Here is a 14,553-nt window from a genome sequence, read left to right on the forward strand (position 1 = left end):
TTGTGATGTGCCGCTCAAAGCTTCGGTAAGTGAGGCGTGGTTCTTACAACTGTATAGTTAGAGGTAATATTGGCATTGGGGCTATGGAGGTATTGTGATGTGCTGTGATTAGTAATTTATTGACAATGAAGTCCTCAAGTAATTCCTTTGGCTATCACAATTTCAGTGGGATTTTCTAGTGCCCTATATTTGCATTTGGTCAGCTTGCATTTACTGTTCAGCATCCTATACCTGCTCATTTTTGTTCAGAGTTTCCCAGGCTAGAGTACACAGTGTTGATGATGAAGGATGCTTAGATTCATGGAGTCACAATATTGTCAGTGTTTGAAAAGTGACTCACTGGCAATTTGGTGCTCAGTGGTGTCATCCAAGCCAGGAGGGGTGTTGGCAGTCCGTGCATCTGGTCACTGCTTGTTCATCTTGTGATGATTCCCTTGCGTCATCCCAGAGGCTTGAAAAATTCTTACAAATTGGCGAGTCACACCAAGCCAAATGGATGTGACACAAATAGCAATGATTAGAACTTACACTTGTATAAATGTTTTTTCTTTTTTTCCCCCCATTTACAATCATCCCAACAAATGATTCTGATCAGTCTTCATACATACATAGAATCAATCGCAGCCTGCAATGCTCCTCGTGTAGATCATTTGACAAGATGGCAGATCTTGATATGGTTTTCTCAAATGACATTTAAACTATTCCCTTGCACAAGATAAGTGCGAATAAAGCAACCTAAAAGTGATTGTTGGCCTGTTGAGCTGCTTGTGACTCGTATTGTTGTCTCTTTTCATGCTTCTCCTGCTCGTTCTCTTCTCCGAGGAGGGCGGCATCGTGGATTGAGGAACTTGTAATACGATATTTAGCTGCTGTGGTAATTTCTCAAATTCAGACTGATGTAATCTAGTCTTTATCCCCGATGGCAAATTTTATTTACTAAGGCTAATTTAGCATGAAAGAGTGAAGAAACTGTCGCATTTTTGTCATCTTAGACTGTCCATGTGCACATGCACATGCACAGCCTCTCTGGGATTAACACAAGTATGATCTATATTTCTTTGACAGAGGGGTAACAGTGCTAAGTAGGCATGATTATTTTAGCAATACCCATGCCAAGGACAGGGAACAGAGGAAAGGATAAAGGACATATAAATTTCCTAAGCTTGTCACTATGTACTTATCTAGTCTTTTCACAGATAGGAGTTTGTGGGGTTTATTTAAAAACCTCTTAATCTGACCTGTCAGGAAGCCTGCAAATATGCTCTTTGCAAAAAGGGGGGTATTCCAGAAATATCTAAAACTGTCTGAGTTTCTGAACCTTGAGATTAGAGGAAACTTGTTATTGGTCATTTACCAAATACCTTGACAGGAAGCAGACCCAGCCCGGTCCATCGAGCGTGGCGGGACAATACCCAATGGGCCGCCAGAGGGCGCTATTTATTTTGGGTTTTGAGTTAAATAAAAAAAAAAAACGCAGTTGCCCACACATCCGACTCATAAGTAAAGCGCATCTACATGATCTTAACATGACTGGCTCATTGACAATCAGCTGTAAGTCCATGTCGCAATCATAGGCCATAAATAGCACTGCCTGCCTTCCTGCTTTTTTTTGTTACTCGTGGTGTCAACAAGTTACAATAATTTAATACCAAAAGTAGCAGAACTTTAATCCACTAAACAATGCAACTATATTAAACCTTATCTGTACAAAAATAACACATTAAAGAGGCATAACACAGTCACAAGTGTTACTAGTAATGGCAACAAAGTATGATGGGAAAGCCTCTATGATTATTGATTACCTTCACTGTCTTCAAGTTCGTGTCAGTCAGCTCAGTAGTGCACCATAAGTGATGAGAACACATTTCAAAATAAGAGCACAAACAGGAAGTACAGTGTTAGCTGCCTTAATCTTGCTGGTTTAACTTGCATTTGGTAAGTGCGCCTTGTCAAGTCTTATCACATTTAATATACATTTGCTTATTGGTCGCTTTTCGTCCCGTTGCCCAGTTCATATTTACATACTTGTTCAAATAAACACTGATCACGCTCTCGTAAAAGTAAGTGATTATAAATGAGATTTTTGATCAAATGCAATATGAATATCGTTGGAGGGAATGCTCATTTATTTGACATTGATACACTCATTAAAACGTGAACTAAAGTGTGCCGGTCTGAGCCCTGAACTCCAGGGCTGAAAATGAGTCCCAGTCCGGCCCTGACAGGATGCATAACAGCCTGAAAAGTGTCATTTATTTGCAGGGTTTAAGTACGTGTCACTCCATGTCAGAATGTCAGATTACTCAAAAATTATTTGTCCACAACTCATGATAATAAATCTGCCCTAAATACTATATGTGTTATATAGTGCAAAAAAACAACAACAAAAAACTCAAAACCTTTTTGATAGCAATCTCCCAAACACATTATAACTAGATTAGATTTCATGTATATTGATTTTTGAAGTCTTCGACTATTAGTCTTCATCAGCGACCAACTGTGCTGACCCCATTCTATTACAGTTAAAGAAATAGGTTACCGTAACGTAATCTTTCGACTGTGCAGATGATTCAGTACTCATCGGTTCAAGCAATTTTGTTATTTGAATGTTACTACTTTGAAAAGGTCTCACATTTTAACCCTAAAATGGAAGTGAATTGGTAAATAACAAAACAAACATTTGCTGCTCTGTTTCTTTTGGTATTTTCTTAGACTAGCACAGTTTTAAGTGGGCGACTTCCTGTCAATCCAAGTGGCTCCCATCATTCCCTTGAAATTCAGTGCAGAGAGCCACATAGTCTATATGAAAGTAGATAGAGGAGATTGGCTTAAAAAAAAAAACAGACCACACGCCTTTTTTATTTTAGTCCAGTTCTTTTAGTTTTATATTTACTAGTGTTAATTTAAACCCTTTGTGCCTAAAATAACCCCCCACCAAAAAAACACAGACAGAGGTGGAGCTTGAGCCTATTTTGCCTGACCACAGCAGTGTTTATTTTATTTTTATTAGCATCAAGTAACAAGAACCAAAAGGATTATTAATTCCACATACTCACATTTTAAGAAGTTATTTAGGTAAATGCTTCAAATTTTCTTTATTCACTGCAGCAACTTGCTTGCCATTCTGTGACCTCGCTTATGTCATTTAATTGCTTGCTTAGCCAAATGTCACTTCTTTTTATGAGCTCATTGCTACACTCTTAGTTTCCTTCATAGTGACGTATATGTATGAATTTACAATACATTAGCCACCAGATAAGACCAGATTTGTTCTTCACCATGAGTTTACAGATTGTTGGTTGATGTAGTTCAATGAAATCGAAGTGAAACTCAATAAAATAGTGATAGCAACAAGGAAGCAGTCTTAGTGGCTACGTTTCCAAATGCTGTCCGGTCATTTTTAAAATGTTCCTGTGCCCACTGTAGGCATACAGGCTTTTGGCATTTTGATAGCACATTTTACTGCCCGCTGACTAATTTATAAAGAAGCTGTGTCAAAGCAATACAGACAGACATATTTTACACCAGGAAGTACTTTAACCTGGGCCGAATGACTCCACTGGCACAATAAAACGGCGATAAGAGATAGACGATAACTTGCTGTCACATCAGAATATTTACTGTTTCCCAAGGCAAAGAAATGATAGAGAGTGTGCAATATGTGGAGACGTAGCTCAGAAGGCTGGCAGTTTGTGCTTGTCAGAAATATAACTAGATTACTGCACAGCACATGGACCTGAATTGTTTTCCCCATAAAATATATCTTTTGATGTCATTGTTTCAGTTGTGGATTTGCATATAATAGAGCAATGAGTGATGGTGTTGTGGATTTGCTCTCCGTGGGTACTTTTAAAAGAAAAGTTACCAGCCTAAAGTGCTTTATCGCCATGATATGACTAAGTTAGGTGTAATAGCATACATATAGAGATAATTTAATATGGGTGGATTTCACCACGTCTGATTTTCACAGCAAGAGAATCATTGGGATGCATCATAGTATTGATAATGTGACACCCTCCTGCTTGTTTTTCAATCTCGCATTAGTTTTCCTAAAAAAAATCACGATGTTTTAGTTTGGCCTGGTGAGAAAAACTCAGAGAGGGGGATTTCGGTTGTTTCTCCAGAGTAGCATACACAGCATCCATGAAATGATCATCATCTTCCATTTCAATGGGAGTTCCCCCCCCCCCCCCCTATCACATTAAAAAGCTTTTCTTCTCTATTCTGAAGAAGAATCCTTTTGTCCTCTTGGATCGCTACTGACGACTTAAGCTGGATAATAAGCTACTGTCAATCACAGAAGGAAAGTTCATCTTGGCAGCTGGATGGGAAGCCTGTGGAAAAAAAGTGTGTCCCGCATTGCGGGCTGGCTGGAGATGTTTTTATTCCGTCAATGGTGAGTGAAAGTGCTCCACTTTTCTCTCTGATTTAATCTCAATAAGAAGCACTTATCTGCTTTTGCTTTAGTATTTTTGGATCTTTTGCCAATAGAACTAGAATACTTATTTTGGGGAAGTTAGTATCTGCTGTCAAAGACTTTGCTGGGACATTATTCTGTGCAAATACCATAGGCTGGAGAACGTGTGCACACACACCAAATAGACGATACAAAAGAACGAGAGCACTCTGAGATCATGTAAGATGTACACTTGAATTCAATGACTGAGTAGCATTGATCAAGAACCTTAATAAAAAACTAAGTGTAGTTTTACACATAATACATAATTTCTTCCATATCCCCCCCAAAAATAGTATGTTAAAAGGGATTTTTAAATTGCTGCCAAGTTTATAATGTGTAATTAGGTGCACGCAAAACTTTTATTATTACAGTTTCTGATTTGAGTTGAATAGTTTAAGAAGGACGTTTGGCCACACTACCACCCGCTTTCGACACACTCACTCGGGACAATGATTTTAGGATTTTAATTTAAAAAAACACACACCAAGAAATGTTACAAACAGCTATAACACGAATGTGTGTTGCCAAAAAACATGGTGTGGTGTGGATTTGCCTCAGTTGAGCTTGTAGAAGAATTGTGAATGCAATTTTAGCTAACACAGCAGTATGATTGTAACTCTGAATGGCCATAACTCAAAAGTTATTGAGTAGTGTGTCATGTTTGGGTTCTGTTTTTGGTTGTGTGTCTCCCTTGGTCTTGTTAAGTGTAATCCTGCCCTTCCTCGTGTCAACCAATCAGTGCCCTCAGCCACTTGTGTCTTGCCCCAGGTGTGTCTTGTTGTGTCGTTAGTGTGTGTGTATATAGTCTCCTGTCTCCCCTCTGTCTGGGTTGGATCGTTGTCGTTGTCACCACTCTTGTGTTTTGTTGTTTCTTTGATTTTTGGTCCTTTCAGAACTTTGTTGGTTTTGTTTATTTAGAGTTTTACCCAGTACCCCTGTTAGTGTTTTTGTTAAATAAATTGTGTTCAGTTTAACATGCATCCCTGCCGTGGTCCTCCTACCTCCCTGCATTTGGGTCCTCCAACCCCACCGTGACATAGTGTCAGTATTGATATTTTCCAATGTCTTCTATGTAGGGAATGTTACCAAAATGAATAAGAAGGACTGCCAGAAGTTAATGTGTAGGACAGGAAGTAATGCCGTAGTATGGATTTACACAATTTTAGCTACACAGAAGTCTGTTCGTATGTCTGAATGTTCACAACGTGGATATTCTTTAATAAGGGTCTGTATTGATATTTTATAATGTAATCTATTCATGGAATATCACCAAAGTATAATGAGATGTCCTAAAATGAGGTTCATGGTTAAAAAAATATATACAGAAAAATTGCATGCAAGCAAAGAAACCAAGAAATCAATCCATACATACCAATGAAAACAAGCAATTTGTGGAGGTAACCAATTTGTGAGTTATCTTAATGTGGCTGCATTTGCGGGCTTTTGACCTAAATAAAGACCATCCTATGTATGTGTGTATGTGTAGCTAGCATATTGAGGATGTTGATTGGATCTCTATAATTATTTGCCTTGTTTTACTAATCCTCATAAATAAAATAATTTGTCAGCAAATCATACCTCCAGTCCCTTGTGGTTTGGGCTTTAACATTTTGAAAGTAAAAATAGTTCATAAATAATTTATCATCCAGTGTAATTCTTTTTATTGATTGATTTTGTACTCTAAGAAACTCATATTGCTACCAGATGTTGTGTTCAAGAGATCAGCATCTCTTTCACAATCCGAAACAGTCATCCGCAGTAATAAACAGTCTATTTAAATTAAGTTTGCATAATTTGAATGTCTTGATTTGGAGCAGTTTCAACAACACTTCCCACATTATGTCAAACTGCTGTAGTGATTCTTATCGAATGGAAAATACACAGCATCATACAGAATTACACCAAATTGTTTGTCTATCTTTTTGTGACATACTGACCAAAAGTGATGTAATCCTCCTTTATAATCCCATTTACTAAGTAATTCCAGTATATTCTTGAACCTAACTGAGCGGGATTTGTGTCTACATGCTTTCCTAGCACAACTCACTCATGGTTAAAGTACTCTCACGAAGAGGCCAGATGACTCGGATGCCTCTTTATTCATCCTGATTTACAATATCGTTCTGCAATCAAAGCACATGTGAGGGGAAGAAGAGATTAATTCCAGGGCACAGTTTATGTTTTAGAGTCTGGCCTAGCCGCAGGAATACTGATTGGCACACAGATATTTGCTTGTCTCAACCATGCAAGCCAAATACTTTCAACCCCTTTGGCCCCCAGCCATGTACACAGGGTGGCTCAAAGGATGTGTTGTCCTCGGGATGCTCCGGGCTTTTGCCTCTGACTCTGCCATCCACTGTTGTGATAACACTGTTCCAGACATATCACAGCACCTGGAGGTCCTTCTCAGAAAACCCTTAATGACACCCCCACTGACCAGAGCAGCCACTAACAGTGATGGAATTTCTCGGTTCCTCTTTTTTTCATCCAGTTTCCCCCAAATAGGCCAGTGGCTCAGTGTTGCAGTATTTACCCTTCATCGGTCGATACTCTTTAATCCCCGAGATGATGCTTTCTCTCATGAACTCAAAATAGCTCTTCCTTCCCCCAAGAGAAGGCGAAAGCCCATTTTTCTTTATTAGCTCTTAGCATCTTAAATGTGGCCATCCATTAGGGGCAAGGCAACAAACAGCCCCTCCAGTTCCTTTTGCAGCCTGCCAACATCTCCACACACACAGCCTCATTTAAGATGAACGTTAAGTAGGAGCAATAAGTGCACATTTAATTCTGCTCATGTTAAACATTAGGAAGCACATTCTCCTTTCAAAACTTCTCATTATGGTGCTACCTTCTCCCTTGATACCTTGTACTTATCAGCAAGGCGGACTCCAGAGACTTCTATCTGCCTGAGTGATTCATTTTCTATGGAGGTTGGCAAGAAGTAATACCATACTGGGTCATGTATTGATTTTTCCCCACTCCTCTTTTCTTGAATTTCTCGACTACTCAAAAGCATAAATCATTCCCAAATGATACCTGAAGGAAATATTGTATTTATTATTCTTGACGCACAGTCACAAATTCAATAACCCTTATTAATGGCAAATGGTGAGAAATATGATGTAGGTGATTTAATGGGACGAGAGAACTTTTGCTCATCCGTCATTCCTAATACTGTCTTCTCTGGCTGTCATTACACTTGCAGTGTGGTTGTTCAAAAAACTACATTCAGACAATCTGGGGGGAGAAACAAGTTTTCACTTTTGATTATTGTTGGAAACTGAAGACAGTCTAGTAATGATATAAACTAGTGCTTCTCAATTATTAGTTGTTACGCTCTCTACCCCCACAGGGAAAAATAAAATATTTTATCATTTGTCGATATAAAAAGTATACATCTGCTAATGAGCTAATACTCTTTATACACTCTATAGCAATGAGAGCACCACTGCCACCTACTGTAGTGGATGTGCAATTACACTTTATTCTAGTGTGATTTTTTTTAAATGTATGTATGTATATATATATATATATATATATATATATATATTCCTATATATATATATATATATATATATATATATATATATATATATATATATATTCCCTGAAGCCCGCATGTGTATTTGAGACCGTAAACACTAAACATACATCGTATTTTCCCTTTACACCTGAAAGCTATCCATTTACTTCTGCTAATTTCTGTTACGTTTCCAAGCCTTTCCTCTTGGCATGTTTATTGAAGCAGAAACTGACCAGCCAGCCACCTAGGCAGCTATTCCACTGTGTGTCCACTCATTTTAGAAGTGAGAAGGAGGAACATGGCCCTCTTTCCCTGGCGTGTGTCTTAGTTGGATGTTCATTTCTTTTTCCTTTTGGTCCATTAGTCCCATTTCAACTCAATGTAACCTCATGTAATCCCCTAGAGCTGACCTAAGTGAGTCTATATGATGCTTGGTAGCTACCACTCATTGGAGACCTGCCTTGTTCCCCTCTGACCAACACTTACCAACAGTAAATATCTTCGTGGGCTTATCACATTGCCCAGTTAAATGGCAGTCAGGATTATCTTTGATAAGTAGTTGCATTTTGTTGATGTTGTCCTTATCGGATGAGTAACTTTATTTTCAGACAGTGTCTAGCCTATAATACGGAAACTTGGAAGTGTTTACAACAGCTCCAATGCAATCTAGTGATGCAGTACACAGACACTATAATTGCTGGACTTGCTGCAATTATGGATAAATTGTTCATGCTTATGTGTCGAATATACAATGCTCTCACAAAGCTGCACCAAAATCTAGGGAAACAATCATATTCAATGTGGTCAGCAAATATGAATGTCTAAATACTGTTGTGTGCAGTAGGGAGTCCTTTTATATAAACATAAAGAGAATGAGATGAGCATATACTATTTGATTTTTTTTCCTGGCTCAGCATTATCCCAGCTATTATTTTACAATTAAAATCCATAGAATAAGTTCATTTAATTATGTATGTGGTGGATTACAATTTGTATGCTGAATAAGACATTTCTCTCTCTTTATTTCTATTGTGCTACATTGCTATTATTCCATTTGTTTAAAACATATGAATAGCAAATGTGGTATCTTCTAATATGTATAATTAATACAACTGCTTTCTCAACTTGTGCCTTTAATATTTAACATTTCCTTTGCATCGTATTGTGGTTGTTTTAGATTTGATGTTTAACATTAAAATGTCTATTTTTTTCTTCCTCGTTAGCAATTGTTGGATAAAGTATTGAACAGCAATGGCTTGAAACACCATGCATTAACATCATATCAATGTCGTGTTTGCAAAGTGCCCAGACCTTTTCAGTTCTCATCCCAAACAAAGGTTGTACCTAATAGAGTCATCTTAACATTATTCAACGTTATGACTCTTTGTTTGTGTTTGGATATTTTCAAGAAATATTCAAATCGTGGCAATAGTCTCACTGTCATTTTTTCAGGTCTTTTCCTTCATACGGTTTGCTTATGCTGATGTGAGGTGAAATGGCTTTCAATCGCTCTGTGACGTACTATAATGAACATTGAAATGACTGCATATACACCTCCACATTTCATTCATTTTTTTAAATGAAACATGCATTACAAATGATTTTGTAGACCAAGCCACTTTAACAGTTTTTAATTATTATCCTTTTTTTTTTTTAATGAAGCATACGTTACAAATTATTTTGAGTACTACACTTGTCTGCATCTCAAATAATTTCAAGACATCAACATTTTCAAGGGCAGTTTTGGATGTACAATCCAAACAATCCTGTCTTTTTGTTATTTGACTTTCCTTTTTATTTAAGAGAAGAAAGCCGCCTTTTTTTGGACGAAAATCTGATTTTAGTACAGTTCTTCAGGCATATTAAAGTAAGGGTAGTAGAGTAGAGTAGAGTACTTGTATTTACTTGTCATACAAAAATGAAGATAACTTATCATTTTATTACTTAATTACTTTACACTTCCACATATATAGCAAAAGCATTCAGGATGATTCTTGCAAGACTTTGGCATCCTGTGGGTTGATCTGCAATAGCAAATACCTGATTGTGATTTTGTCAAAACAAATCTGAACATTTTTTCAAATGCCAGCAGCCACAATTTAAAGCAAGAATCCTCATTGCTTGCCCAATGAAATATGCCTTAAGCTACCAACTAAACTTCTGAAAGTCTATGACGCCTTTCGCAGATTGTACACTGAGAATTGTTGAGGCTACAACCAGTAGAGGATAAGCTTACCTTTAGTTGGTCCACGAGAGCTCCTGATAAACTGTTTAAAAGTCAAAGCTGTGAGGAAGAGCGATTAAAACAAAAACAAAAACAGAAAAACCTCCAAATATCCTTGCAGCAAAGTGAGATCAAATCTGTTTTTAGAGTGGTCTAATACAGGGGTAGGGAACCCTGGTCCTTCAGAGCCGCTGTCCTCCCTCTCTTCCATGTCTCCCTCCACCAACACAGGAACAGGATCGTTATTAGGCTTCTACAGAGCTTGCTGATGAGCTGATAATATAATATATAATATATATATGTAATATAATAGGACCGGGTTCCCTACCCCTGGTTTAATAGAACACAGTATGGCAATTCAGGTATTGTTCTTGGAATCTTAAAAGTTAGTAGTGTATGGTGTTCCCTTTAAGTTGTGTGGCCAAATCACTACCTAGTAGTCTACCAAAATGACAAAAAAAGAAAGGAAAAAAAAGCCACATTTGGAGCATAAGGGACAAAATGAATGGTTACAAATCTTCAGTGCGAAGATTGATCTAGAAAATATTCATGCCAATCTTGTTTATTTTTTTATGCAGTGTTATTATTTGTTTAAAAGCAGTACCAAATACAGTACAGCATTGTGATTCAAACTAATTTCATTTCTCTCTCTCCTTTGGACAGACTTAAATTGTGTTTATGCACAAGACGCAGCTTGTTGTTTTTTCTTATAATGCATCGAATACATTTAACGTCACAATAGGTAGGCTCAGCAGTTTGACTAAAGTATTAAATACTTGAATAAGTTCCACAGACATTTCTTCAAAATGTCCTCTCTGTACCACTGTGCTGTAATTTGAAATAGTTTACAGGGTGATTCATCTTGACTGGATCATTTTCTACCCGTGCTGGTGTCATTATACTGTCAGAGTATTATCACAGCGGCCCCGCAGAGCTTAAAAAATGGTCTAAGAATTTCATTACTGTTTTGATAATGATTTTTTGGTCACATGCTGAAAAGGGGGTCTTCAGATTAGCATAGATTTAATGCTTTCAAAAAGTAATTTTATTAAAATGTTTTGGGTCTAAAAATAAAACCTTGATGCCATTTGTGGTTGCGACACAATGTTCCTGAAATTAATGTTACATAATAGACCTCAGGTTTAGGCCCACCATTTCTTCATGCTGAAATCCATGCCTGTTGTTTTGTGTATTTAGAGTGTGTGCGTATACAAACAGTTTACATCTACTGTGAAGACAGTAAATTACAACAAAGGCATTGACGGCTTGATGCCAGGGGTCTTTTGCTTTACTTTACTTTGCTTCCCTTCGACTTGAAGGCTCAGACATAAACGTAGTGATGTTGTTACCCTGGGACGCTGAGACAAGTCTTTGTTCCTGTCGGGGTTTGCGCTTGCTGCGCATTTGTTAGCAATGTAACACAACGCCTACAACAATTCTTCTTGTCAACAAACACATTGAACCTGCTGCTTGTTCTTTACTCTGTTACTCTGTTGCTCCAAGCTCATTTTCCCCCTCAAAAGCAGTCTTGATCTAAAGCAATGAGGTGATGCTGCAAGTCGGAACGTCACTACATGTTTCTGCATTTTGTCACAACATGCAATTACAGGGGTGATCAGTGGAAATACATAATGTGGTAGGTAATGAGGGTGTGGTGTAAGATTATATTCGCAGAGCAGATTGGACTTGAGAAGGTCAAAATCTGTTTTACCATTTCTGATGCACGTTGTACAGTTTCTTACTCAAGAGGTCTTGGCACCACTCACAGTTTGTCTTTTGCCACAGGTGCTAGCGAGCTTGCTCCCTAGCTAGCTCCCCGGGTGCTTGTTTACCTGCTAGGGAGCTAGCTAGCTAGCACGGTGGGCTAAAGCCAAACTATGGCTGGGTTTTTACTTTCTGGACATGGATTTGCCATCTCGGCACCGGGGATGTTCGATAACACTTCTCTTTCTCAAGCCGATACCAGTACGAGTACGAACTTTTGAGTAGTCACCGATACCTATACCAAGTAACGATACCTATTTTGGGAGGACATTTGGGAGAACAGACCATTTTATAACGTCCTGTATGGGCGTCCGTTTAAAAAAATTAATACATTTGTGAAAATGTCCGGTTGGCATTGCGTGACTAATGGGAGGTGAAGTACACTGTGTAACTGCGACTGGTACCACAATTTCAAGGCCGGGGCAAGTGCCTTCTCTTTGGGAAATATGGTCACCCTATGATACATATCATTTTCCAAGAAAAACAATAACAAATAATTAATAAAGACTAAGACCTATATATGCCAATATAGCATTTTTCCTTAAAATTGCATGAAAAATAATTGCAATTTTCTATTGTTCCAATTTAGAATTTCTAGTTCATGGTTATAAAATGACCACAACAGAGTGGCTGATACTGCTATTGGCTGTGACTACCGATGCCTTGAAATAATTGACCCGATACTAATACCTGGTATCGGTACTTCCCCATTTCTACATTGGACCATATTTTTTGCCACAGAAAATGTTGACTTTTTTCATGAACATTTCTTTCAAGAATAAGGTCAATATTCAACTTGAATTCAACTTTTAGTTCGATGGAATTTTTTAAATTCTTTAAACAGGTTTTCAAGTGTCTTTCAACTTTTTGAATTCAATAAAAGTTTTAGTTCAACAGATCCATCCATCTAGTTTCCGTACCGCTTATCCTCACGAGGGTCATTTTTATGATTTCTTAGAAGTTCTTGGGTTCCATTGACCAACCTCATATATACATTCGCTACGTTATCTTTAGCGAAGAAATAGAGCTGTATTACATATAAAAAAAAAAACATTGATGAACTTAAGAATACTTTTTCAGGAGCTCCTCTAAAGGCGGAACAAAAGTAAATTAAAATTTTCACTGGTTGATGCAGTGCATTTCTGGTTCAGGGTACTTTTTGAGTATGTCAATTAAAGTATTTTAAATCAACAAAGTGAATTTTGTCCAGGAACAGTGTGACTTAACTTGAGAATATCGTGTTTACAAGAAGAACATGAATAGATTGTGTTGCTTATACTTGATTCACTTTAGTACATGTTGTTTCCTGTTTTTCAGGTGTATGCTATTAAACTTTTTTTTTATACTTATAACAGCCTAAAAATGTAATGAAAAAAGAATCAGGAACGATCATCTCCTAACTAAAACCAATTCTAATCCCAACAGAAATATATCACTTATGGTCTTAAAACATTGTTGATTGTTTATCGTAGATATTAATGTGTAATTATTGAAGTTTGCCGCTCATAGCTTTAACTCAACTTTCTCTCTTCTCTCTCTCGCAGTGGCCGACAGCCGAGTGGTAGAGGGATTGCAGAGATATACTTCGATCCCCACATATCTACCCGTCACATACCAGGTGCTCAATACGGACTTGGCATTCTTTCTAAAGGAAAGCAATCAAGACTTCATGAGGAACTCCAGCCTGATGTCACGCACGGAGTCTTTCTTCATCTACCAGGCCAGGAGTTTGCCCTCAGTCAATTCCAGCTATGGGCCCCTCTCTGTGGAGCAGCCGGTCCCCTTAGAACTTCTCCAGAACCCGGGCTCCTTTCCTGCCTCTTCACTTTTTACGGTTAATTGGAAGGTTCAGACTTTTATCATGAATACCAAGATCCACCTGGCCAAGCCCAAAGTTCAGGTTCTATTTTACATTGCAGGCAGGGACTGGGATGACTACAGTGCCATCAACAAGCTTCCCTGTGTGCACATGTTTGCGTTTCACGAGACCCAAGAGGTGCACGGCACCTGCCAGCTGAAAGGGGAGTTGGGGCTCTGCGTGGCTGAGCTGGAGCCCTTGGCCAGCTGGTTCAGCCCCCCAAGTGTCGTGCCGGGACGCCAAAAGAACCTGGACGCGTCCGAGGGCACCCCAGTGGAGCTCTACTACATCCTGCAATCCACAGAAGGAGGTGAGTGCCATTCAGAGGAGGCCAAGAAGGAAAACTTCCTCCGCTCAAGCCAGGAAGGTCTGTTTGGCTCCTACACTTCCACGCCTTTAAGAAGGATCGGCGGTGTGAGGCTCTACCAGAATTCCATTCCACTCCAATTGGCGGAACACAGACTGGATCATAACTTTATGGTTTTGGTGCCTGCCACACCAGTCAGTCAGAGAGAAACAGTCTCAGTTTATGTCACCGTATCAGCTTATTCTTCTGTGGAGACGTTCACTCTCAGGTAAGGATGATTTATGTTCGTGTTATGAAGCATCTTACTCTCTGTTATGAAGTCTCTGACACAGGTGTGTGTTATATTTAGGTCTGTTCTGTATCATAAATGATTAGACACAGACTGATTGCACTTTCTTTTTCTCAGCGGGTGTTTTAT

The 14,553-nt window shown here is 38.4% G+C and overlaps 1 protein-coding gene across 4 annotated transcripts in view; it reads left to right on the forward strand.

The window, feature by feature from the left end:
• The window catches only part of LOC147174011 (transmembrane protein 132C), a 132,402-nt gene that overhangs the window by 7,035 nt on the left and 110,814 nt on the right, over window positions 1-14,553 (forward strand). The window contains exons 1-2 of one of the 4 annotated variants that reach the window (XM_086076500.1): window positions 11,804-11,842; window positions 13,515-14,403. In XM_086076500.1, coding sequence (XP_085932626.1) covers window positions 13,640-14,403 — 764 coding nt within the window. In that variant the 5' untranslated portion in view covers window positions 11,804-11,842; window positions 13,515-13,639. Of the gene's footprint in view, window positions 1-11,803; window positions 11,843-11,867; window positions 11,901-13,514; window positions 14,404-14,553 lie in introns of those variants that run through there. The other 3 variants (XM_086076501.1, XM_086076502.1, XM_086076499.1) reach the window with 3 other exon arrangements.

This window comes from Leptonotus elevatus, chromosome 5 (assembly GCF_054856555.1).
Source record: "Leptonotus elevatus isolate MCC_2025b chromosome 5, RoL_Lele_1.0, whole genome shotgun sequence".
Taxonomy (NCBI): domain Eukaryota; kingdom Metazoa; phylum Chordata; class Actinopteri; order Syngnathiformes; family Syngnathidae; genus Leptonotus; species Leptonotus elevatus.